The sequence below is a fragment of the Neopelma chrysocephalum genome, unplaced genomic scaffold (genome assembly GCF_003984885.1).
Source record: "Neopelma chrysocephalum unplaced genomic scaffold, ASM398488v2 Primary Assembly neopelma1_65, whole genome shotgun sequence".
Classification (NCBI taxonomy): Eukaryota; Metazoa; Chordata; class Aves; order Passeriformes; family Pipridae; genus Neopelma; species Neopelma chrysocephalum.
The window spans coordinates 1,115,685-1,139,107 of NW_020897722.1; the positions used below are offsets into that span (position 1 = coordinate 1,115,685).

The 23,423-nt window shown below is 53.2% G+C and overlaps 2 protein-coding genes across 7 annotated transcripts; one reads left to right on the forward strand and one right to left on the reverse strand.

The window, feature by feature from the left end:
• Nucleotides 1-18: 18 nt before the first annotated feature.
• Nucleotides 19-20,248, forward strand: FAM234A (family with sequence similarity 234 member A). 6 transcript variants are annotated; one of them, XM_027683610.1, is made up of 13 exons: nucleotides 3,347-4,312; nucleotides 5,710-5,812; nucleotides 5,894-6,202; nucleotides 7,270-7,386; nucleotides 7,616-7,804; nucleotides 11,274-11,404; nucleotides 14,319-14,448; nucleotides 14,893-15,031; nucleotides 15,293-15,433; nucleotides 15,780-15,858; nucleotides 16,281-16,433; nucleotides 17,299-17,401; nucleotides 17,544-20,248. In XM_027683610.1, exons 3-13 carry the CDS (start codon nucleotides 5,938-5,940, stop codon nucleotides 17,753-17,755), a joined length of 1,659 nt encoding a protein of 552 aa, XP_027539411.1. In that variant the 5' UTR covers nucleotides 3,347-4,312; nucleotides 5,710-5,812; nucleotides 5,894-5,937; the 3' UTR covers nucleotides 17,756-20,248. The 6 variants fall into 6 exon arrangements, with proteins under 6 accessions (XP_027539409.1, XP_027539413.1, XP_027539412.1 ...); XM_027683608.1 differs by lacking the exons at nucleotides 3,347-4,312; nucleotides 5,710-5,812 and adding an exon at nucleotides 19-57; XM_027683612.1 differs by lacking the exons at nucleotides 3,347-4,312; nucleotides 5,710-5,812 and adding an exon at nucleotides 2,037-2,154.
• A 1,069-nt stretch (nucleotides 20,249-21,317) lies between these two features.
• RGS11 (regulator of G protein signaling 11) lies at nucleotides 21,318-23,329 on the reverse strand. The gene is made up of 8 exons (XM_027683743.1): nucleotides 23,299-23,329; nucleotides 23,154-23,215; nucleotides 22,817-22,930; nucleotides 22,595-22,710; nucleotides 22,138-22,225; nucleotides 21,908-22,046; nucleotides 21,761-21,843; nucleotides 21,318-21,690 (listed from the first exon to the last, which is right to left on the reverse strand). Exons 1-8 carry the CDS (start codon nucleotides 23,317-23,319, stop codon nucleotides 21,564-21,566), a joined length of 750 nt encoding a protein of 249 aa, XP_027539544.1. The 5' UTR covers nucleotides 23,320-23,329; the 3' UTR covers nucleotides 21,318-21,563.
• Between the last annotated feature and the right edge of the window lie 94 nt (nucleotides 23,330-23,423).

Below are 23,423 nucleotides of genomic sequence, written 5' to 3' on the forward strand. Positions count from 1 at the left end.
GTGACGTCACTTCCGCCGTGCGGCGGGCGATGGAGGCGGAAGTGACGGCGGCGGCGGGTGAGTGAGAGCGGGGCGGGGACGGGCCGGGCCCGGGGGGCACCGGGGTGGGCTGAGCCCCCCGGGCAAAGGGGGGGCACCGAGCCGCCCCCGTGGGCAAGGGGAGCTCCGTGCGGGCGGCCTCCCGCTGCCCCACGTGCCCAGGCCGCGACTCCGCGCTGGGAGGGAGGGAAGAGGGCTCCCCCGGTGTCTCCGCTGCCCGCGCGGGGCCGCCGCCTCTGGGAGCTCGGAGCGGCTGTGACAGCACGGGGCGAGGGGCAGCTGCGGGGCCGGGCCGGCGGGACCCCGCGGGTGTGTCAGTGACACGGCCGGGCCGGTGGGACCCCGTGGGTGTCAATGCCTCCAGCAGCGCTTGGCCCAGCCCTGGTGCCTTCCCCGCTGACCCGGAGGGATTTCCAGCTCAAGAGGTTTTCCAGAAGTACAGTGAGAAGCCTGGGACAGAATTTAATCCCTTCTTCCCAAGCCCAGGCCCTGCCGAGGTCGTCTGACCCGTTTACCCCGTGCTTGGCGGCTGCAGGGCAGCCCGGGGAGGTGCTTGTGCAGCACCCGGGGCTGTGCTTCAGTCAAACAGATACGAGAGACCGCTCAGCTCTGCAGGGCTCGGCGCACTCAGAGCTTCAGAGGGTTAAACTCCTGTTCCTCTCTCCCTCAGCACCCCACGAACCTGGTCTGCAGAAAGAAAAATGCTTTAGTGTGTTCAACTCTGACCTCATTTCCAGCGGTTTTTTCCCTTATTTTGTAAGGCAGGAGCCTCTTGTGTAACTGCTGGGAGTGAGGGAGCTGCCTGGCCTGCGGGGGGGGGAACCTGCCCAGCACCAGGGCAAAACTGGGCCCTGTTGGAGGGGCTGTGGAAGCTCCCTAGGGATGGATATTGTGAGTGGGGTGGAATGGCCTGGAGTGAGCTTTACTCTGTGTATGTGTGCAAGAGGGGAAAGGGAAAATTCCATTTCTTGAGGGTGGAGGGAAAGAGGTTTCTCTTGGAAGTGGCTGACAAGGACAACAGGGCTGGGAGAAGGATGTTGTTTCATAGAATCACAGACTGGTTTGGGTTGGGAGGGACCTTAAAGACCATCCAGTTCCACGCCCTGCCATGGGCAGGGACACCTTCCACCATCCCAGGTTGCTCCAAGCCCCCTCCAACCTGGCCTGGAACACTTGCAGGGATAGGGCAGCCACAGCTTCTCTGGGCAACCTGTGCCAGGGCCTCACCACCTTCACAGGGAAGAAATGTCTCTGGATGAGGTGGGGGTGTCTCTTGGAGAGGTGGGGGTGTCTCTGGATGAACTGGGGGTGTCTCTGACACGGGAGGTTCAAACACCTGCTACCCTGGGGTTGTATTAAAGGGATTTGCAGCAGTCAGTGAGGGTGAGTGGCTTGGATCCAGTGGAGCTTCTAAGCCCTGGGATGATAAATGATGGGTGTTTCTGCAGCTCAGTTGTTGTTACTGGCCTGACCTGTAATCAGTTCCACACAGCTTTAATGCTGTTCTTCATCTTAAGAGTTTTGATCTTCCCATTGCTCTCATGGAAGAAGCACTGTATCATGTGTTGCTCTTCCCTAAACTGAGTTTCTGTGTTTGAAACCCTGACTCTAGTGAAAACTGCCCTGGGGAAGAGGAGTTCTCTCCTACAAATGCCAAATGTATCACATTCCAAGGTGGCTGTACTCTGGAGGAGTTTCTAATTCCCTTGCTGTGGGGGCTCTGTGGCACCTCCTGTGTCTGTGCACAAGTGTCATTTTGGAAGAACCTGATGTTTTGAAGAGACCTATGTTAACAGAGGCAAAGCAACAAGAGTGAGAGGAGGGGAAAGGACAGCTCCAGCAGGAGAACCACAGAATCCCTGAATGCTTTGAGTTGGAAGGGACCTTAAAGCCCATCCCATTCCACCCCCTGCCATTGAAGGGACACCTTCCACTAGCCCAGGTTGCTCAGAGCTCCATCCAACCTGGCCTTGGACACTTCCAGGGATGGGGCAGCCACAGCTTCTCTGGGCAACCTGTGCCAGGCCCTCACCACCCTCTTTGGTGGGGTTTGGGTCCTTACAAAGGCTGCAGAGACACGACAGGAACAGAATCCCTTGGAGTCAGACAGTGCAGGTGACTCAGCAAAGCAATGAGCTCGAGTGCAGGGGGCAGCCTGAGTGTCTTTGGGAAGGAAAATCTCCTATGGGGGAACCTTATGTGTTATTTCCTCTTGTCTGGACCCTGATCTAAGTGGGACTGCAGGAAAGGGAATGAATGACCCAAGACTGAGTGTCACAGCAGGTGACTGCCTGGGGAGTTTGCTGCAGTGCCACGCTGTGCATGGGATCAAAACCCAATAGTCGGCTTGTGGAAGACAGCTGTGATGGGAATGTGGGTTCTTACTCAGAGCAAAACTTGGCTGTTCTGTCATTATTGATTGCAGCTCGGGGCTTACAGCAATTTCAGGTTGACAGGAAGGGAACCTGTAAGGTGCTTAAAACAAACAAACAGAACGAAACCAGCCAAATGCTGTGTTTGTGTTCCTAAAATGGCCAGTCAAAACCTGATTTCATCCTTCTGTGAAAGACAGAAATGTGTTGAATATCAAATCTAAGTTAGGATATACTGCTAGGAGTTTTCCAGGAAGAACTGCTGCCTGATGACATTACAAATGCTGTGGTTTGGTGTTTTATGGGTGGAAAATGAGTTCAACCTTCCATCACACTGATTTTTTAAATGGTTTCTGTCACCAGCCTTCACCCACCTGACTGTGTGTGGTTCTCTGTGCTCGTCAGGCACAGTTCTGTCACAGGCAGCAGTTCTGCCTGGCTGGTAATGGTGGTTTAGCTGCACAAGTGTCACTGGTTTGGTTCAGATCAGATCTGTAAATCTGCGCTGTGGCTTCAGCAGAAGAGGTTGGTCAGTCCCCCATGAAGGTGAGTAAAGCTGTGTTCGTCCTGAGCATGGTGGTGTTATTGTGGGACAGGAAAGGGTATTTGTTCCCCTCAGCTTTGGTCAGGGTTTGCTCCTGGCTCATCCCATGGCTGGGATAAGCAGCCTTTAGAGTTTGTGGAGGGCTGGAGCCCTGTCTGAGATGCAGACCCTGGCTGTGCTCCCTCGGTTCAGTTCAGGTCTGTCACATGTGCTTTCTAATTATTTCTGCAAAGTCTTCCTACCATCCCCAGGCAGGGAGCTGGTGCTGGCTGTGAGCTCTGCTGCGCGTGGTGTGCCTTCCACAGCAGCAGCACAGGATCCTGTCACTGCCTGCTCCCTCGCAAGGTGCCTGGACGTGTTAAACTTCCCAGGGAATTCTTTTGTGGCCTTTTGTCAGCGGGAGACAAAATGTCGGCTGCTGGAGGACAGCGAAACCATCTCAAATGCACGCTATCATTTTCTGCTTGTCTTCAATTAAACTGATTACCAGCCCTCTTTGTTGCTCAGCGCTCAGGCCGTCTCACATGCTGCCAGCGCGTACTTTGGCAGCGGCGGGCGATGGGATTTCCTGCATTGTTTGAATCTTTGCCACTGACCTTCGTGGTCCTTGTTCTGGTACTGCCTCTGCTCTGGCAGGGGTGCAAAGGGCATTATTGAAAGCCTGAAAGGAAAGAGAAAGAATTGCTTTAAAGGCATTGAGGGCTCTTTGTACTCGGTGGCTCCTGGGGTCATTGGTGCAAAAGGAGGGGAATTGCTGGGGTTTGGGGATAATTACTGCTTTTTCGTTGTTCTCATCCCACTCTAGATGACAATAGTGTGATTTGTAGTGAGTCATAAAAATAGGCCTTCCGTGCAGCCTTAAGCTTGTGTCGTCCCTTTTGGCTGAGGGGGGAGAAGCCTGGTTTTTGTTCCTCTTGGGAAGTCTCTACTCGGCTGTGCCCTGGGGCTTTCCCAGCTCCATACTGGGGGGCTGTGGAGGGCTCTGCTGGAGAGGCCGGCAGGGTTGTGCTGGAGCCCTGTTGCAGCCCATGCTGTGGGCACTGGTTTTGAGAAGATCCACCTAGAGGGTCACCCAGAGGGACATGAGCCATCTGCCTCATCCCACGGGAGGTCACGGAACCCACTCCTGCCTCCGCCCCCATCGCTGCGGCCGCGGCTGCTCTGTGATGGTAAATCATTTGCTCAGCCTCTGCCTGCAGCCTTGTACCTTGAACCTGCTGAAGGTCTGGTGCAGGAACAGAGCTGTGCTCAGCTCTGCAAAGGCTGATTGCGTGGCTTTGTGTTCTTCCCTTTTCCATCTGGAGCCTTCCTACCCCTGTCAGGTGCCTGCAGTTGGTCTGGAAACAGCCTCGTGAAGGTGTCCCTGGTGTGGCTGGTACTGATGAGAAGGGCAGATCTTTGCAATGAGATACAACTTCTGCATTATTGATTCATTTGCATGGTATTGTGCAGGCTGGATTAAATTATCTGTAGTGTGATCCTGTACCTGATGTCATGGAGTAAATGCCAGAGTGCTCAGGTTGGAGTAAGTGCTTTGTAACTCTGGCCTTATAAGTCCCTCAGGCTCTGGGGTTTGTTAAAGGGTTGACAGTGGTGCCGAGCTGTCCCACTGATCCTGTACCTCACCCTCTGCATTGCCATAGGTCTGTCTCCTCTGGGATTTGTACCCAGAAGAGAAGAGGCCTCTGTGTGGGACAGGGACAACCTGGGGAGCTGCAGCTGCCTGAAGGAGCTTGGCCTCCCAGGGTGACTCATCTTGTGTTTCACTGGACCTGTAAATGAACTTGGGCACGAAACACGAGATGCAACAAGCCCAGTTGCTGTTGGAGTTGAAAGCCCAGGCTCTCTGCGCTGTGTTAGTGCTGAGTTTAAGCTCTTTTCTGCTGGGGAAGTAAAAGGCTCCAGTGGACAATCCAGGCACGTGACTGCTGGGCATGGTCATGGAAAATTGGCTCGGTTGTCATGTTTATTTGCTCTGATATGACTTTTCATAACACTGTCATGCAGCTTTTTCCAAGCCCACTGGAATGTGTTATTCTTTATTTCTTCCCTTCTGCTGTTCTTTTGAAGAAGCACTGTCAGGCAATCTGTGTGTAGCATTGATTTTTATTATTGTTGTGGGTAATGAGGTACAACCTTCTCTAACTGACTAGCACTCTTTTTTTCCCCCTTTTATAGCACATTAGCACAGAACCCCTCTGTTTCTTGTAGCTGTAGCTCAAGATTATGATTTATAGCAGGAGAAACTAAAATAGCAGTTGTTAGCTCTTCCAGTCTGATAAAATCAAATTTGCCTGACTTTAGTCTCAATTCCTGCCTTGTTTTTTCTCCGGGGAGGGAAGTCATCACTCTCTTGCCTTCTGCAGGGCTGGGTTGCTGAACTTATCCAGTGTTTTGTCATCTGAGAAGGTATTGAATAGCTTTGGTTTGTTCCTATACAGAATATGCTGGTGTTTGTCTCTCTCTCTGTCCTGGAGCAGCTCAAGTGCACGTTACAGTAGGGAACAGCCCTATGTTGGGATATAAAGGTCACAAGTCTTTCCTTTCACCTCTCCAGCCGGGAGTCAGGCTGACATGCACAGGAGGTGGCAAGAAGTCTTTGCAGCAAAAGGAGCTTTTGGGGTGTTTTTCTTGAGGGAGACCTATAGACCAGTCAGTCCTTTCTGCGTGGGGTCTGTAGCCTTCTTTGTCCAGCTCTGGCACAGCTGATTCCCTCCTCTGAAGAAGAATTAGTGCTATTCCTGCATCCCACAGTCTCTCCTCATTGCTCCGTGTGGGAGACCTCCAGCACCAGCAGCTCTGTGACAATACACTGGTTTGCTCACCTCCCATTAAATGTTTCCAGCGTGACTATCAGGTAGTAACAACAATATTTTAATGGATTTTTTTTTTTAATACATTCCAAAATGTGTTTTAACTTCTCTGTCCGTTGTTGCAGGTGAAGGGGGAGAAGGGTGTCTGAATACCCACGAATGAGCTGTGATGGATAACAAAGATTCAGAAGCTGAGATCCACCCTCTGAAGACTGAGGATGCAAAAGCTCAGGAGAACCATGAGAACTCTGTGGAGAGGAGGATCATCAGCAAGCAGGCGGCGGGGCTGTCCCGGCTGTCCCGCTGGCGCACGGCCGCCTTCTTCGTCTCCCTGTTCCTCTGCCTGGTCATTGTCTTTGCTTTCTCCTTTATCATCCCTTGCCCAGAGAGACCATTGTCAGCAACAACGTGGTTCCAAAACTACAACAACGCAGGTGAGTTTGCTGTAGCACAGCAAGTACTTACCAAGAGTCCTTTTGCTTTCTGTGCCACGAATTTGGGTTGTTGGACCTCCACCTAAGCACGACGTGGAGCCAGACCTGCAGGAGTGCTGCCCTTGGGAGCCTGAGCTCTGAATACCTGACCTGGATAAGCAGTGGCCTGGCATAATTGGAGTGGCCTTCCAGGAGGTGTTTACAGGAGCTAGTGGAGAAATTAGATGCTGCTCTGAAGTACTGACAAGGTAGCAGGCTGGCCTCATTTGTTAAAAAAAAAAGGGGAAGGGTATCTGGGAATGAATCTCTGTTGAAGTTTGCTCTGTAAAATGTTCCCTTGAAGTTTGAGCTGAGGTTGGAGACAATTAGGCATTTTTTCTTACATCCCTATGACTTTCTCCCTTTTCCCCATGACCAACAGGAAAGGGGAGAAGAATTCCATCTTGTTGTTTTTATAAATTGTTTTATAGTTGCTATTGCTATTTTTATTCTAGTTGCTTTGGTTGGCTCTTCAGCCTGGGTCCTGCTCCCCAGTGGCTCAGCATTGGCTTCTGGGAGAGCTGTTCTTTAATCTTGTGTGCAGGAAGTGCTGGAAATGCAGAGACAGAGCTCACAGCAGGGACTGAGCTGTGTGTGGTACTGCAGGCATCCCAGGTGCTGCTGCTCTGAGCTCAAGAAGACTACTTTTAGCTGAGAGGGAGAAAGATGGAATATCTGGGTTTTCAGGGCGGGTTTTGGGTGGGTTTTTTATGCTTCAAGAATAGCAACCCCACACCAAGACCAGAGTTGTTCTTAGTTCAACGTGGTTCAAATTCTGGCTGCTTGGCTATAAAAATAGATAAATCCATGGGGGGATAGCAAATCTAAAAAATCCTTTGGCAATAACTTCCTGTCCCTTGGTACTCGTGTACGTGGCATTTTTAAATACAAAATCCAATTTGTCCTAATGTTACACTGTCCGAGATGGAGGCAGTGAGTAGGTCTCTAGGAATTTGTGTTTTGCTCCAGCCAGCTCTGCCGTGGGCTGAGGAAATCCTCACCAGAGCCTGGCTTGTGGTCTCTTACAGTGGCCTACCAGTTCCTTGCTTTGGAAGATGTGAACGAAGACAAAGTGCATGATGTCCTCTTTGTTTTCAAAGCCAACAACGGCAGCAGCAGCTTCAACAGCTCCTGCCTGGATGAAGGTAGCTGACTCAGGGACAGAAAACCTTGTAGTGAGGGCTGTCCTTTCTCTTTTAGTTCTAAGTAGTGAGTGACTGGGAGATAAAACTGGGTGAGCTGGGTGGGGAGAGGAGCTGGGTGGGGAGAGGAGCTGGGTGGGGAGAGGAGCTGGGTGAGTCCCAGCTCCCGGCGGTGTTGCGGGGCAGCAAAGGTGGTGCAGGTAGAGCTCCCTCTGACATCTCTTCTCCTCAGGGCTGCCTTCTCCCTGTGCCTTTGTTGCTGCTGTGTCTGGCACGAACGGCAGGGTTCTCTGGGAGAGTCCTGTAGCCGAGGATGTGGAGTGGATGGAGTGTGGCATCCGGCAGCTCGGCAGGGCGGGGGCCCCGGGGTGCCTGGTGGTGGGGAAGCCGGTGGCCCTGACGGCCCTTGACCTGCGGACAGGTGAGTGTGGGCAGGGTCCTGCTGCCAGCCAGGGGACAGGGCCCTGGCAGTGTGACATGACTGGTACATGAACAAAGGGCACCGAGTGTTCATTGACTTGAAAACCTCACTGGGTGTCGAGGAACTCTGTCAGCCTCGCTGTTCCAAAGGCTGGGCTCTGTGCTGGGGGTTTGTGCCAACCAGTGTTTCATAAGACCAGCCTTCCAACAGCTTTCTGAACAGGAGGAGCAGTCAGTAGCTGTGAATGTTACACTCTCAGGGGCTGGACACACACCTCCACCTGCAGTGTTTCCCAGTTATTTGCGTGTGTGTGCCAGAACCGCCTGCAAGTGGCAAGAGGAGTGGGAGTTCTAGAGGTTTATGATTTTCAAGTCATCAAGGAGAGCACTTAGATAAGTACTTGCCAGCCTGTTTCAGTAGTCCAGGATTTTGCCTGGAAAGGTTTCTTCCTTTCTGAGCCTAGAGATAGAGAAATTCCTCATCATCTTGCCCAACATGGGGTGGGGTAAGGAGTGCCTGTACTGCTCTAGGAGCAAAGATCATCTGCTGCACCTTGAACCTCCCTTGCTGACGAAGCCTAAAATACATTTCCATTTTGGGGATCACTGTTTCAGAGGTCTGAACAATGCATGTTCTCCCTAGGATCCCGTTTTCTGTATCTGGTATTGAAACCCTCACACGCTGTTTTCCAAAAATTGTGAGAGAGAAAAAGCAAGAGGTACAGCTCTAAAGAACCTGAGGAAAATCTAGAGTAGCTTTTAATTTCCAGTGTAGATGGAAGTGTAGGTGCACGCAGCTAGAAAGTTTCTGTACCAATGGAGATATCTTAGCACTATTTCTCTCATGTGTAGGCCTTAGCACAGGTTATTTTTAGACTATTAATGAAGTAGTTGCTTTAGGTCAAAGTGTAGAAAGTTGACTGCTGAGCCAAAGGGCTGTAACTAAAGACAGCCATAAAGAAGTAGCACAAGCATGGAGAGAAGGAGCCAGGCTAAGCTACAGGTCACGGCAATACAGTAAAGAAAACATTCCATAGATAACTTAAAAGCAAGAGAGGAAAACATGCTTCAGATAGAGAAGTGGATAACCCAGAAGTTTACGTATTTGATGCCTTTTTGCTGTTAAGTAGGTTAAAAGCAGTTTCTGAGCGTGGTTGACTTTTACTGGGGGTTAGGAGGGCAGAGTAGAATAAAATGTATTTAAATAGGCTAAATGTATTCAAAGAGGCAAAGTCTGACTTACATCACTGTGTGCTAAAAACAGTAGCCAGCACAATCTTTAGCTGTTAATGATTCATCATCATGGAGGATTTGATGAGATTCCAGGGCTCTCAGGCTGTCTAGCCCCTGCCTGTAGGAAGATTGAAGTAGAGATAGGCAGATTATCATCTGAAAGTGTCTGATGTGGTTTTGATCATTAAATGCTGATAAAGTTAGTGTTTTTCTGTCAATTCAAGTTGTGTTAAGTCCTGCTTTCTTCACTGCCAGAAGAAGTGACCTAAGCAAACAAGAAGGGAAGTGTAGGAGTGCAAGCTGCTGTTTGTGTGGGACATCTAACATTCTTGCATGTTTATCTTGCCAGCAAACTGGGACACAAGAGCTTAAGATTAACTGTTCCAGGTCAAAGCAAAAGTCTTTGTAGCTGTGTATTCCCTCTCTACCAGGGCCAGGAGCAGAGTCTTGAGGAAGAGGATGGGAGTAAGTGTTTTGTTACACCTTCTCTCTTCACCTGATCCTCCAGCAGCCTGCACTGTGAACCCTCTGGTCAGCTCTGGTCTCCTGAGGGATCTGGCAGAAAAAGCAGCACGATGATCAGATGTGTGGAATTGCTTCTGTGTGAGGAATCACTAAATAAACCAGAACTGCAACCTGGAGAATGTCTGTCAGGGAGAAAAGTCTCTGTGTCCTCTGCAGCTGCTCGAAGTGAGAGCTGAACTCAGTCATCTAAGTTCCAATTTTATTACTCCTTCCAGACAAAAAAAAAAACCCAACCCTTTCACCCAGGTTAGATTTGCAGTCTAGGCACTTGTCTAATTTCCATCTTGGCTCCTCTTGCTGTGCCTCTGCTGTGACCCCGGGCTCTGAGGAAGCACCACAGCACTCAAGGTGTCAGACAGGATTGTCCCATCTCCCGGTGATGGAGCAGGAGGGGACTGGTTTCACAGTTCCTGCTCTTTGGGGGTTGGGTTAGAGCATGAAAAGCTTCTCAAGTGCTTGGTGCTGAATCTGTCTCACTGTTACCTGTTTCTGTTAAGTCAGACTGTTCTTTTAGGAGACTGAGATGCTTTCTCCTAAAGTGCTCTCTGACCAGCAGAGATTAGAGCTTTATGCATTAGCAGTGAATTTCATCAGCCTGGTCTGTCTTTGGTACCTTTGGACTGTGCTGAAGCCAGGATGTTGTAATTTAAAACTCCAGTTCTCTCCTTCCTCTGCCTGCTTAGTGTCTTCAGGGGCAAAATTCTTTGCCTTCCCATGATTTCCTAGAGAAACTAGGAAATCTGCTCTCTTCTACTTCACATCTGTTGTCATAGTAACAAATCCAAGTGGTTTTTTTCAGTGTTGCAGTAAAAGCTTTGGAGGAATCCTACTGGAAATACATCCTGCCTTAAATTATTGCAGACAGCATCAGGTAGTAATTCCTTGGCCTTCAGTCCAGCTGCCTTCCTGACAAAGAGCAGATGATTACTTTGCATTCCTGACATGATAATTGCTGTGTAAAGGGAGGGTCAGCATTTCCCCTATGGGCACCTTGTAAGAGACTGGAGTGTTCCTTAAAACCCCCCAGCAGTGTCCTCCCCACCAGATTCCACTGGAGATTCCACTGGGCAATGACTGGAAAGTGGCCAGCAGCCGTGGACAGAGTGGATGGAGTGGAGCCACTCAACTGTTCTGGAGCTGTTGAAGAGAAACCTACCCCACCCCCACCCCCATTTTTTTAAAAAACAAAGGTTTTCTACCTCAGTTTACAAACAAGTTTGTGTTCTTCAAACGGGGGAGAGGTGGAATGTGGCCAGAGATGTGGCTGGTCATGGTACATCTGCAGGAACATTCTGCAGGAGGCAAGTTGCAGGAAAAAAGGTTTTGCCAGGAGGAGCTGCAGCACTGTGGTCAGAATTCAGCTGCTTTATGGTCTCAAAATGTCTGTGCAGATTTAGGTGCAGAGCAGCAGAGATTTAGATCCCAGCAAAGGATTCTCTATGCCATGAACATGCTGGGAAGCTTGTTAACCTAAGGCAAAAGGAAGGCAAGCTGTTCTTTGTGCCAGGGTTTTGGGTGCATTCCTGCAGGCAGCTAGGGTTACTTTCCAGTGGAAGATGAAATTGTGGATACTGGGATTCATTTGGAATGCAGAAATGCAAGGAAGTACCCCATGATGAGCATAAATGTGGCTGGTTTGTGGTGCTGATGGGCTGGAACAGGAGCATTCAACCTGAAGTGCCTCTCAGTGACTGTTTCACACTGTCTTCTAGGGGAGGTTCAGTGGAGACAGTCCAGTGACTTTGGAGCTAATTACACTCTGCTGACTCCTGTGGCAGTGATTCCAGATGTGGATAATGACGGAGTACAGGACCTGGTAATCTTTATTGCTACAGGAAAGAAGGTATGTCCTCCTGAAGCTCTGATAACCCCAGTGGCTGGACCACAGGGCATGGCAGGAATGCTGTTCATTTCCACCTTGTGGTCCAACAGGAAGTGTCCAGAAGCCTCTCATTTCTGTGGGTTTGGGGTGGGTTCTTTCTCACCCTCCAGGGATGTACTTGCAAATCAATGCAAGTGTTTTATGGTTTAAAAAAATAAAGTAAAGAGCTGGCCAGGAATCCCTCCCCCTGTTCAGTCTGCTCTCCTCACTGTGTGTTCCTGGGCTGCCTGTGGAGAGAGCCTGGGCAAGATGAGCTTGCAGTTTTCTGCTTCTCTGCTCAGAGAAGTGGAAGTGAACAAACCCTGACAGCTTTGGCTCTTAGATCAAAGCACAGCTGACAGACAGTGCTTTTGTACCACCACTGCCCTTCTCTGATCCCTCCCCTCTCTCTGCCTGTGGTCTGCTTTTGCACTGCTCTCTTGCCAGTGTCACTGTGCTGGTTAATTCTGACCTGGGTTCATTCAGTGCAAGAGCTGCTGGTTCTGTTATCTCTGTCCCAGTATTGCTTTTCCCATTTCTGAGAGGGGGAAAGTCATGAACTTAAACTGGTTTTGTACTAAATTACCTGCATCTGTGATTGAGTGGCACAGCATTGCCTGCATGCCTGGTCTGTCCTGCTCAAAGCACACAAGTTACAGCTCCCTGCAAGTCTCATGGGAGCAGTGGGAGCCCCATGTCCTCATACCAGAGTCACAGAATCACAGGTGGAAAAGACCTCCAAGGTCACCAAGTCCAACCTGTGCCCCATCCCCGCCTTGTCACCCACACTAGAGCACTCAGTGCCACGTCCAGTCATTTCTTGGACACCTCCAGGGATGGTGACTCCACCACCTCCCTGGGCAGCCCCTTCCAATGTTTAACAACCCTTTCAGTGAAGAAATTCCTCCTAATAGCCTGAACCTCCCCTGGCACAGCTTGAGGTGGTTTCCTCTCATCCTGTCCCTGGGAGCAGAGCCCGACACGCCCCACCCCCGGCTCCCCCCTCTTGTCAGGGAGTTGTAGAGAGTAGAAAGGTCATTCCTGAGCCTCCTTTTCTCCAGGCTGAGCCCCCCCAGCTCCCTCAGCCGCTCCTGATGCTCCAGACCCTTCCCAGCACCATTCCCTTCTCTGGACACGCTCCAGCCCCTCAATGTCCTTCTTGTCATGAGGGGCCCAGAACTGGGCACAGGAGTGGAGGTGTGACCTCAGCAGTGCCAAGTACAGGGGGACAGTCACTGCCCTGGTCCTGCTGGCCAAGCTGGAGCTGGTATAAGCCAGGTGCCACTGGCCTTCTTGGCCAATGTCTTCCATAAGAAAATAGGGTTTTGCTGTCTGAGGCATTGTTGTTGCCAGAGTCATCAGAAATTCTATCCTCTCTGACTCCTATGGTTCTCTTCTGTTCCCTTTCCTCCTTGCTTTTGCTATCCCAGTTATCTCAAGACTTTTGTTTTTTTAATCTTAGCCAGCCAAGAAATGTTTGAATGTAGCCTCTGTTCTGCAAGGCTGCCTTTTGATCTGTTTTCCATTTAAGCTCTCTAGCTATCTTGGTATGAAATCCCTTCCTCCCTCTGGACTTGGCAAGCATTCTGTCAACTTAAGGAAAAGTATGTTCTTTTTTGAGAAATCACAAAAACTGTAGGGAGCTTGAGTGGAGCTGTGCAGCTTGGAAAGGGCAGTCTGGTCAGAAGAGAGATTCAGAACCCAAGTGAAGGAGCTTTGCTGCTATCAAGGGCTGAAGCTGAACGTTCCTGAAAGGGAGCAATCTGTGGGGAAGGGTCTGTTTGCAGGGGGTTTAGATGGCAGCTTTTTCAGAGAGCCTCATTGACCCCCTACCTTCTGCAAACTTCAGCACCAATACATCCCAGAAAATCCAGTTTTCAGGATCCATGACCTCTGGCAGCACACAGAGGGGTTGGGCAGTGCAGGGGGTGAGGTGGTGTGTGTTCTCTCTCCCTGTGTGAATATGTTTGGCTGTCACTGTCCCAGGGCAGCTGCTGGACCAGTGCTTGCCAGTAAAGGTGATCCTGGTCTACAAGAGCTGGTTTGTGTCTCCTCCCAGTGCAGGAGGCTGGGAACAACTGCTCTCCCTCTCCAGTTGTGTTCTCATTCTCCTCAGCAAACTTTATCCCATATTCACCTGCCAGACTCTCCAGATTCACTTCAGGAGCAGCAGATTTCCTTCGCTTCCCCAGCACATCCCTTTCAAGGAAGAGGGAAGGGTTCCTGCCTGACTCAGCATCTCTGTGGATGCTGTTTCTCTGAGTCTGATGTTTCTCTTTTCCCTAATGTGCATTGCTCTCCCCAGACTGTGACTGTTGCCCAGACATTTGAATCTGATCCTGATTTTAACCTTTATTCCCCTGGGTGAAATGTTTTCAGTGGATTCTTTACCCTGCACGAAGAATAGAAAGAGAAAGAAACCCATCAGCTCTTTTATCCCCTTGGACTTTACATCAGCCTTAGGAGGAGTAGATTAGGGCACTTAAAACATTTAGCAGAGCTGGCATGTGAAGCCAAGTTTCCCCTATGTCCATATGGTGCTTTGTTTCTGTCTTTAGCTGCTCTCCCTCGTTGTCCCCGCTCAGATCCATTCAATATCCAGGCTTGAATGGATCTTCACTGTCCCTGGCAGAGCTGGGGCTGCTGTTCAGCAGTCCTAGTCTGCAGGGCAGGTGGGTGGCAGAGGTAGCAAAATCTCAGGGTAAGTGGCTGTGCTGGAATTGGTTTTCAAACTTGCAGAAGTATTCACAGCAGAGGGGTCACCAAACTCATGTCCACTCCTCCAAAACCAGGGAGAGACTTCCCGTCCGAGCCTGTGCTGCTCCCATTCAGCTGCTGTTCAGTATCAGTTTTAACCTTGTTGTTTTTTGGTTTTTTTAATCCCTTCCCTGTGTAGATTAAGAGCTTCATCCATTCAGGAAAGAATGGCAAGCAGATTGGCTCCACTGGCAGCCTGGCCATGGATGGGAGCGCTCGCTACATCAGGCTGAACCTGGGCTCCTCCCCCTACTTCCTTTTCTATACAGGTACAGTTCTGCTTGGGAATTCAGTCTGGAAGAGTGATTGTAACTGTGAGATCGGGATTACTAAACATTTTTTTGACTGAGAGAGTGTTTTGCATTCCTAAAAGCCATGTGGTGCTTCCACTTGGCCGAAGAGCTGTTCAGGGCCAAGAGAAGGGGACTATGGCTTGTTACATACTGTAGTGATTTTATTTAACAAATGTCAGGCATGTAAGGATTAAGCAGTCATTTATAGCAAATGATTACTGTGGAGCACTTGGATTATGAACAGACAAGATGTTAAAAGCATTCAATAGCAGGCTTGAATCTCAAAATACCACTACAACTCTATGATGCAAGCCCTAAAAATATAGTTTATCTGCCAGATCTGGAAAAATCATACAGTTCAGAGCAAGGGCAGGAAAACTTATCTCTCTCATTCTTGCATTTATTTTTTTTTTTGCACAGAAAACTCTCTCTATGCATATTCCCTGAAAGATCTGTACAGTGCAGCAACTGGGATGGAAACTAAGCTTCCCAGCCTCCAGCAAGATCCTCAGTGGGAGAAGAGCATTGACAGCCCCACACACCGTGTATCCCATCTCAGGTGTGAGATTATGTCTTGGGGGCTGGTGGAGTGGAGGGTGCTGGTGTTGCTGTCAGGATGGGCTTCTGGGGCTTTGTTCTCTCCTGACTACGTGGCTTTTGGACTAGGAGCACATCCAAAGCTCAGGAAGAAGGCTGGTGCTAATGGCCTTGCCAGGGGTGGTTGGGGTTTCCTATTTGCATTTACTGTGCAAGGAAAAAACCCAAAACCTCACAGTGGAACCCTCCAAGAAAGCTTAATGATTTCTCTGTCCTTGTTCAGCTCTGGAGACTTTCGCTACCTGGCAAAAATTCCTGGGCAGTCACGGGAGAACATCTTGGTTGTAGACTCAGAGATGGCCACACTGATCAATGGAAAGAATCTCCAGACTTTGTGGACCCTCAATGTGTCCCATGCTTTGAGGTACTGTTCCCAGTGTGGGCTGGATGTGGCATTTCCAGGTTCCCAGCAACAGCAGTGTCCTGGCAGATGCTGTTTCTGTTTGTGCTTATTGTGTCACGTGCCCTCTGTTACCAAATGTCAGGGGCTGCTTCAGAACGGAGGAGCCCAAAGCTCTGATCCCTCATTCTGTGCCTGCTGTGACGTGGCTGGGCTCAGAGTTGGGGTGGTACCAGGCTGACCCAATGTTGTAGCAGTCGAGTCTCTTACCAGGGCAATTGTGGGAGGATAGAGGCTGCTTGGAAAGAGCAAGGTATGCCCAAGCCATTGGGGTGGGTTCTGATCTCTCCCTTCTCTTCCTCTCCCTCAGTGAGCCATTGCTCGGTTACTACAAACCTGATGTTCTTGGTATTGTCCTGGAGAGTGAAATTGGACCCAACAAGAAGAAGGTTTGAAATCTCTTCCTTTTAACTTCACTTTTCTCTGTATTTCCCAGCTCAAGCAGGCATTGAGTCAAGGACAGCTGGTGGGATGTGTTCTCTCTGGCTGATTTTAGGAGGCTTCAAGCTAGGAAAGAATCTCTTTCAACAGGTTATTGAAGCCAGCTCAGGCACTTTAATTCTCTTCTCAGCAAGAGGCTTCAATGACAGAACTTTGAACCCCTTGAAATAGCTGCAAAACTTTTGACTTGAACGTGGCCCACCCCAGGTCTCACAGCTCTGTGATGCTCCACTTCAAGTATTTCCTCATCTTCCCATCTGTCAGATACTTGTTCCCATAGATAGTGTGGGGAGAGACAGCTGACCTGACTTGTCTCTCATGGCTTGTTAGATCCCTTTGCTACGAGTTCCTTTCCTTTCTTCCCTGCTAGGTGATGATTGTTGAGAGTGCATCTGGAGCAGTCCAGTGGGACCTGAATCTGAACTCGGGAGCAGAGAGTCCCGGGCCAGCCACACTTTCCACTGCGGATCACCGGTCCACCTTCCTCATCTGGGGGGACTACGAGGAGCCAGGCAACGAGACAGTGAGTCCTGCTGCTGAGGGGCTGCTGTGCTCCAGACTTAGGGCCAGGATTGGGTGGAGCTACTCCCTTCTCCCAGATGACATTCTCATCTGTCTGTGCCACTGACGCTGCAGCCTCCGCACTGGGTGTGTGTGGGGTCTGCTGAAAGCACCCAGAGCCCTGTGTGTGATCTGGTCTCTGCTGGGTGCTCACAATGTCCATAGCAGTGTCCCTGCTAGCAGGTGGTGGCACCAACAGCTTTTGTCATCCTCAGGCTGGTTATGTAGAGAAAAGGAACTTGGTGGCTCTATGAGCAAAGTCAGTGGGTGCCCAGAGCCCTGCCTTGGTGTGGCACTGTGAGTGAGGTGAGAGGCTGCTGCCCTGGTACCTTTGGAGGTGCTGCTGTTTCTCTGGGAGCCTCCCATGGCAGCACTGCATGCAGTGATCTCCTGTGGCCATGTGAATATCCTCTCTCTGCCCCAGGCAGCTTCTGGCAGCCTCAGTGCACAGCTCAACTGCTGCAGAGCCCTCCGGGGCAGTGACAGGCAGTGTTGGTGACAGGTTGTGTCTCAAAGGGTGCTGAAGCACAGCTGAGCCTCCTCTGCTTTCCTCGCTTACTCTGCCAGCCCTGAGGTAAAAATCTGTCTCCTGCCTGCAGCAGGCAGGTCAGCTATTTTCAGGAAGCTTGGGGTGAGGAGGAGAGCACTGAGCAGAAAGCAAAATCCCAGCACTAGTTCCTGGTGACATCAGTCACGATGAGTTGGGCTGACATGGACAAGTGTCTGACTGGATGAATCCAGTCAAGCATGAGTAATAGCTGAGCCAGGTGCTGGTGTTGTCTCTGGGATAACGTGTGGGTCCGTGTCCTGATCGTGTCCTGTTGCAGAGATCCACAGCTCCCCTCCAGAAGCTGTACCTTTTCCATCCTTCCTACAATAACGTCCTCTTGGAGCTCCGCAATAACACAGACCAAATAATTGCATTCAGTGGTAAGTCCTCTCCTTCCAGCCCACCAACGGGGAGCTGTGGGAGGACACTGGTCCCTCCTGGCCTCCCTGGGTGTGTGGTGTTGTGTCTGGTGGCCAGGCCGAGCACGGAGAGCTTAGGCTGGGCGTTCCCTGTGCCTTGCAGCCGCGCTGTTCGAGCGGAGCCGTCACGCCTGCTACGTGCTGCTGAGGGGCCCCCGGCCCAGCCAGGAGCCAGGGCCCGTGTCACTGATGAAGAGGAAGCTGAAGGAGGATGTGTCAGAGAGCAAAGTGATCTGGCTGAACCAGGTGGCTGTGGACAGTGAGGAATACATCCGGAACCGCCTCTACAGGATGCGATTCCACAGCCGGGAGTGAGCCTGCCCAGGGAGGGGGAGAGGCTGCCTGGGGCCAGGCATCTCCAGGCTGCCTCTGCTCTGCAGCCGTGCTCTCAACAAGCCCAGATCATGGATTCAGATGGGAAGCTGCCTTTCTCGACCTGCAAACCAAAGCGTGGCTGGCAGGGAAGCGCCCCCAGTGTCTGGGGACACCCAGGCTGTGGGGGCAGCTGCCAGTGCATCCATCCTCAGTGCTGATGGGACTTCAGTGCTTGGCCACCACTGAGGTGTCGTCAGCTGGGGGAAGAGGGCTCTCCCCTCCATCCCTCTGTGCCCGCAGAACTGTGCTGACTCAGGAGTGTGTCTGGAGGAAAACATGTGCTTGCTGGGGATACTGGAGTGGATGATTTCTGGGGTGTTTGGAGCTCGATGTGTGGTGTTAGATTTCCTTTCTGAGTCAGCTCTCCTGGCTGGGGGAGAGGTGCTTGGCTGCAGGTTGGTTTGCAATCACCCTCCCCTGGATTTGGGCCCTGCTTCAGTAGTGGTGGGTGTGTGTAGTGCCAGACCCCAGCCGTGCCTGTCCGTGGGGCTGGGGGTCACCTGGGCCAGCAGAGCACAGGTTAAAGTGTTGTTCTACTTAGAAAATGGCCTTTTCTATTAAGAACAGCCCCACATGCCCTACTCTGCAGTCACCAGCCTGCCTGTGTCTGTCTCCTCTGCTGCCTCCTTCCCAAGCAGGCTGTGCAGTGTTGGTGACACTGAAAGGGAGCTGGTCCTCCCTGCCCTCAGTCTGATTATAGGTGATGAGCCCAAGGTGGCTGGTCCCTGGTGGTACCAACACCACCTCTCCTGATTTAAAGGAGCCAGAGGATCTAGGACATTTTTTTTTTCAGAGTAGAATTGCACTTTAACCTTTGCTGGGAGCTGGGATTGCTGCTCTGGGAAGCCCTGTACCCGAGTGGCAGTGCCAGCTCCCTGCTCATTCAGCCTTGCAGCTGCTGAGGAGCCTTCTCCAAGCACTGTCCCCTCTGCCAGGAGGTGGGCAGGAGCTCCATGCTGCTTCCCTGCCCTTGGAATTGAAGTGATGCTGGGTGGGGATCCTCGGGTGCCTCTCTGCCCAGCCCAGTATCCTGAGGGATGGGACAGGTTGCTGTGAGATGACGTGTTCCTCCTGGAGATCTGTGTAGCATCAGGGGCTGTTTGCTCTGCCCTGTCCTGGTGGGTGCCAGTGCAGGCTGTAGAAACAAGGTGCAAAGCCTGGAAAAGGGATTGAACTGCCTGCTCAGTCCTGAAGATAAAAATTAACCCTAAAAATAACCTCTCACAGGCTCTGCCCCCTCTGCCTGGAGGGGGTTTGGCCAGTGCCTCCCTCCCCTGCCGAGTCTCACACTGGGGGATGTGTAGAAACACTGTAGGATGGGAAACAATGCCAGGCTGTGCAGGGTCGGGCACTGGCTCTTCCCTTCTGCTGAGTCTGAGTGTGCCACAGGGCAGCTGCTGTCACCAGGCTCATGGCACAGCTTCAGCCTTCCCAGTCTGAAAGCACGATGACCTGGGCTGCTGGACACACACCTCCTGCTTCCAGCTGGCCTGGTGGCTGCCTAAAGGGTGCCCTGGCTCCCTCTGCCCAGTGACCAGTATCCCAGGCAGTCAAGGGAGCCAGTCCTGGGGCATCCAGGCTGTGCCAGGAAGCCAAGGATGCTCCCTGGCAAGCACACCACAACCTTCAAAGCACCCTGGGCTCAAAATGGTGAGTTTCCCTCTCTTCCTCTCTTCACAGGCTGTTTTCTGAGGGAGTCTGGGGTCGCAGGGAGGTTTCCCTGCTGTGTCCCCCACCCTGGGTTGCCTCTTTGCTCAGCACCTGAGGCCTGGCAGCCCCACAGGTCCCCATGCCAGCATTGCAGCCATAAGAGGCTCCAAGGGCCAGATTCAGGCTGCCCTTCAGCCACCTGGGGCAGAGCAGGAGTGTGGCTGCAGGTGCTGGGCAGGGAAACCCCAGGCTTGCATATTAGTCCAGCCCGAGTGTTGGATTTGGATTGTATCCCATTGAGATTCCCCTGGCAGGGATTGAGGTGCCTGGGCTGTATTCTCATCACGCTCTCCCTCCTCTGATCCCTTTCCCATAGGCACACTGAATGTTCCTTCAGGGGAGCTGGATTTTCAGCTTTGGGGAGCTTTTCTGGCTTTAAGTCGTCCATTAATGTTTCCAGGTACTTTGGAAACGCAGATTTCCCTGTGGCAGCTCAACTAAACGCATCAGTGCCAAACCAGCACCTTCTTAACAAAACCAGTCCTCTCTCCAGCTTATTTTCCTGTGTAATTGTTTTTTTGCGGTATTTTCTGAATGACTTCGTGCCTTGATTCAATGACCCAGCTGGGTGGCGATGGTGTATTATCACTGTGTTCTGTGTTAGCGTGGTTTTTAACACTGAGACTGTTTGGTTTGGTTCTTTAACTTATTGCAAATTGTGCCGTACGGGACTTGCTCTAACCGGAATGGTTTCAATAAACGCTCTTTTGCATTGTTTGTAAATGGTGCCCTGCTTTGGTGTTGCCTCTGGGATTTTGGCAGCCCTTTGGGTGGCTCCTGAAGGCGGAAACCCCCCCTTTTCGGGAGGGACCCAGGTGTCCTGGTGATGCATGGATGGCTGAGGTGCTGCCTGCTGCCCGGCCTCACTGCGGGCAGCGATGGAGCGAGTGGAGGGAGGCTGGAGTTAGATAACCAGGCTGGGCCAGCCCATCCCTGCCCCCCACCCGGGGCTCCGTGACCTGGTTTTACACCCCAGATTCCTGCTGCAGTCCATCAGCAGGAAAATCTCATACCGGGGCTTGGATTTGGATCAAGCCGGAGGGAGACGCGTGGCAGGCGCTGTCTCCGGGAGCGTGGGACCATCTGTCACTGCCCGGTGCCTGCCAGCCCAGGGCCCCGAGCCCCATCCTGTGACCGAGGCTCCAGCAGCTTCCACTGCCCCCGGGCTCCTCCGTCTGCCCCAGCACTGAGCTCAGATTGCCCCCTGCTCCACGCCAGGGATCCCAGGCTCTGTGGCAGGGAAGGATATCATAATGCCCAGCATCCCAGGGACCACAGTGTTTGTTAGCAGGGATATGGACTGGAAACACCCCCAGCCTGCTCTGCTCTGTGGGTCTCTGGGTGCGTGTGGGGCGGGCTGGGCTCCAAGGGTGAGCACTGGGGGGCACCAGCCCCCCTCTCCTTTATGTAACCACCACTGATAATCCCCCACAGCTGGGGCTCGGCTCCCAGGAAGGGAATAATCCTGCCGTGAGATCCTCGCCCTCTGCTCAGATTATCAGTCCACGGGCAGGGAGAGTGGCTCAGCTGCCAGCCCTGCTCCCTGCCAGCCCGCAGGGCCCTGGCAGCCCGGGTTTGCTGGCCCCTGGCATCTCCAACCCTGCTCCCAAGATGGTCCTCCTGGCCTGGGGTTTGCACTTGCTGGGTGCTGCAGGCACGGGGGAGGGACAGGACACAGTCCAGCCTGGAGAGGTGGCCAGCACCTTGTACACTTTGCACCCTGCTATGGCCTCCCTTGTCCCCCTTGCCCAAAAACCGCGGGAGCCTCAGTGTTTCCCCATGGAGGCTTTATTGTCCTGTGCCCGGGGTGGGGGCGGGAGGAGGGGGTGACCCCGCACCAGGCCGGCTGGGTGCGGGTTCCCCGAGGGAGGGGAGGGTGTGGAGATGTGAGCGGGGGCTGCAGCGGGGCCAGCCTGGCCCCGGGGGTTGCTGGGGGGGATATGGCTTCTCTCCTTCAGTGCTACTGCCGGCAGGGTCCTGCGGCGGGGCTGGGCTGTGCTGGGTCAGGGGGCTCTCATGGTGGCGGGGGGCTGCAGCCTCAGCTCTCCTCCTCGGGGACGGGGGCAGTCGAGGGTCTCCTGCCCCTCTCCTCGGCATCGCCCGCGGGCAGGAGCAGGGCCGGGCTGGGGCTGGAGTGCCGCTGTTTGCGCATGAAGGGGAAGACCCTGCGGGCAGAGCGGGGTCAGAACCAGGAGGGACCACCCAGCGCCCCAGGGGGACGGTGCCTGCCCTCACCGCTTCTTGGTCTCCGGGGGGATGATGGCCTCGGCCAAGAGGTTTTTGTAGAGGTCCGACTTGAGGAACCGCGGGTAGGAGTCCTGGGCGAGCAGAGGCGTCAGGATCCTGCCCAGCCCTGCCCACCCAAGCCCTGCCCTCACCCACCTTCTTCATCAGCATGTAAATGTGCATCTGGGCGTCGTCCATCACGTAGCGATGGGGCGTCTTGATGCCCTCCAGCGTCCGCTCCATCGTCTTGCTGTCGATGTTCACCCAGCGCGTGGCCCCGGGAGCCAGGAATTGTCTGGGGAATCACAAACAGTGCTGAACCCGGCCCCGCAGTGAGACCCTCCCCCAAACCCTTCCCCCCAAACGCTGGCCCCGCTGGCACTCACTGGTAGATGGAATCCACGATCTCGGCGATGCGGGACTGCTCCCCGTAGCGCAGCTCCTCACACGCCTCCCAGAAGCTCAGGTTCTCGGCTGGGGAGGGGGATGTGGCTCTGGGCACCCCCCATGGGCAACCCATCAAGGCCATTGTGGCTGGGCATGTGGCCCTGCAGCCCCCCTGGGACTGGGGGATGGTGTGGGGCAATGGGTCCAGGGGAGCGTGGGGCAGGTTAGTCAGGAGGTGCTGAGACGGGGTGGTAGATTTGGAATGCCAGCATGGGGAGGTGGGTTGTGTGATCCCAGGACAAGGCCATGGGTTGGTTTGGTGGTGTTGGGATTGGCCAGTGGGTTAAGCACTACTGGGACACGGTGGTGGGTTTGGAGGTGCTGGGATGGAGTGATGGGTCTGGGGGTGCCAGGACACAGCAGCGGGTTTGAGGGTGTGGGGCTGGGGCCGCTCACCACTGAACTCCTTCTTGAGGAATTCGAGGAGCTGTGCCCGGCCCAGGGGATCCATGATGAGCTCGCTGAAGTTGAAGCCCCAGCGCTCCACGCGCAGTTTCGTGGGGGTTGTCACCCTGCAGGCAGCAGCAGCACTGGGGCTGGCAGCCCATGGCTGCCTGTGTGACCCCACACCCCATCCTTGGGTCAGGGTACTGGGGGGTGCGGGGCGGGGGTGCTTACGTGGGGGCGTTCATCACCCAGTACGTGGTGTCGTCCGTGATCCAGGGGTTGCTGGGCAGGCAGCCGGACATGATGGGGTCGTGGGGCACGTACTGCTCATTGAACTTGATGTACCTGCCGGGAGCGGTGGCTGGAGGCGGCCGGGGCCACCGACCCCAGGCACCATGGGGACGCCACGGGGATGTGGTGGGGACGTGCCTGGGCTCTGCAGAGCCTCAGCTCCACCCCTGCTGAGGGTTATGGTGCTGTGGTGCCGCCCGCCAGCTGCAGCAATGTGGGTGCCCCTGTCACCCCAACAGGGACCTGGCCCGTGGCCGGGGCAGCCACTGCCACTCACCCCTCGAGGCAGATGGAGGACTTCACCCTGGTCCTGGCCATGGCCTTCCTGCAGTACTCAATCTGGGACCAGATGCAGGGGAGATATTGGGGTGCCTGGCAGCCTGTGACCCCCAGGAGCCACCCCCAGCCCTTGCCCCACTCACCTCCCGCTTGTAGTAATCCATGTTCTTGTTCTGCAAGAGACAGGCAGGGCCGGGTGAGGGCAGGGGAGGGCCAGGACATCGTGTCCTGCCATCACCACCCTGGCAATCCAGGCATCCAGTCCCCC

What these genes read in the sequence shown, in the direction of transcription:
- RGS11 (XM_027683743.1), bottom strand. Translation starts at nt 23,319, where the DNA reads ATGGATTACTACAAGCGGGAG. An exon ending in TGGGTGATGAACGCCCCCAC is followed by an intron (nt 22,711 to 22,816) that starts GTAAGCACCCCC and finishes TGCTGCCTGCAG; the next exon opens with GGTGACAACCCCCACGAAAC. An exon ending in CCCCCGGAGACCAAGAAGCG is followed by an intron (nt 21,691 to 21,760) that starts GTGAGGGCAGGC and finishes CTCTGCCCGCAG; the next exon opens with GGTCTTCCCCTTCATGCGCA.
- FAM234A (XM_027683608.1), top strand. Translation starts at nt 5,938, where the DNA reads ATGGATAACAAAGATTCAGAAGCTGAGATCCACCCTCTGAAGACTGAG. An exon ending in CTACTTCCTTTTCTATACAG is followed by an intron (nt 14,449 to 14,892) that starts GTACAGTTCTGC and finishes TTTTTTGCACAG; the next exon opens with AAAACTCTCTCTATGCATAT. An exon ending in TTGGACCCAACAAGAAGAAG is followed by an intron (nt 15,859 to 16,280) that starts GTTTGAAATCTC and finishes CTTCCCTGCTAG; the next exon opens with GTGATGATTGTTGAGAGTGC.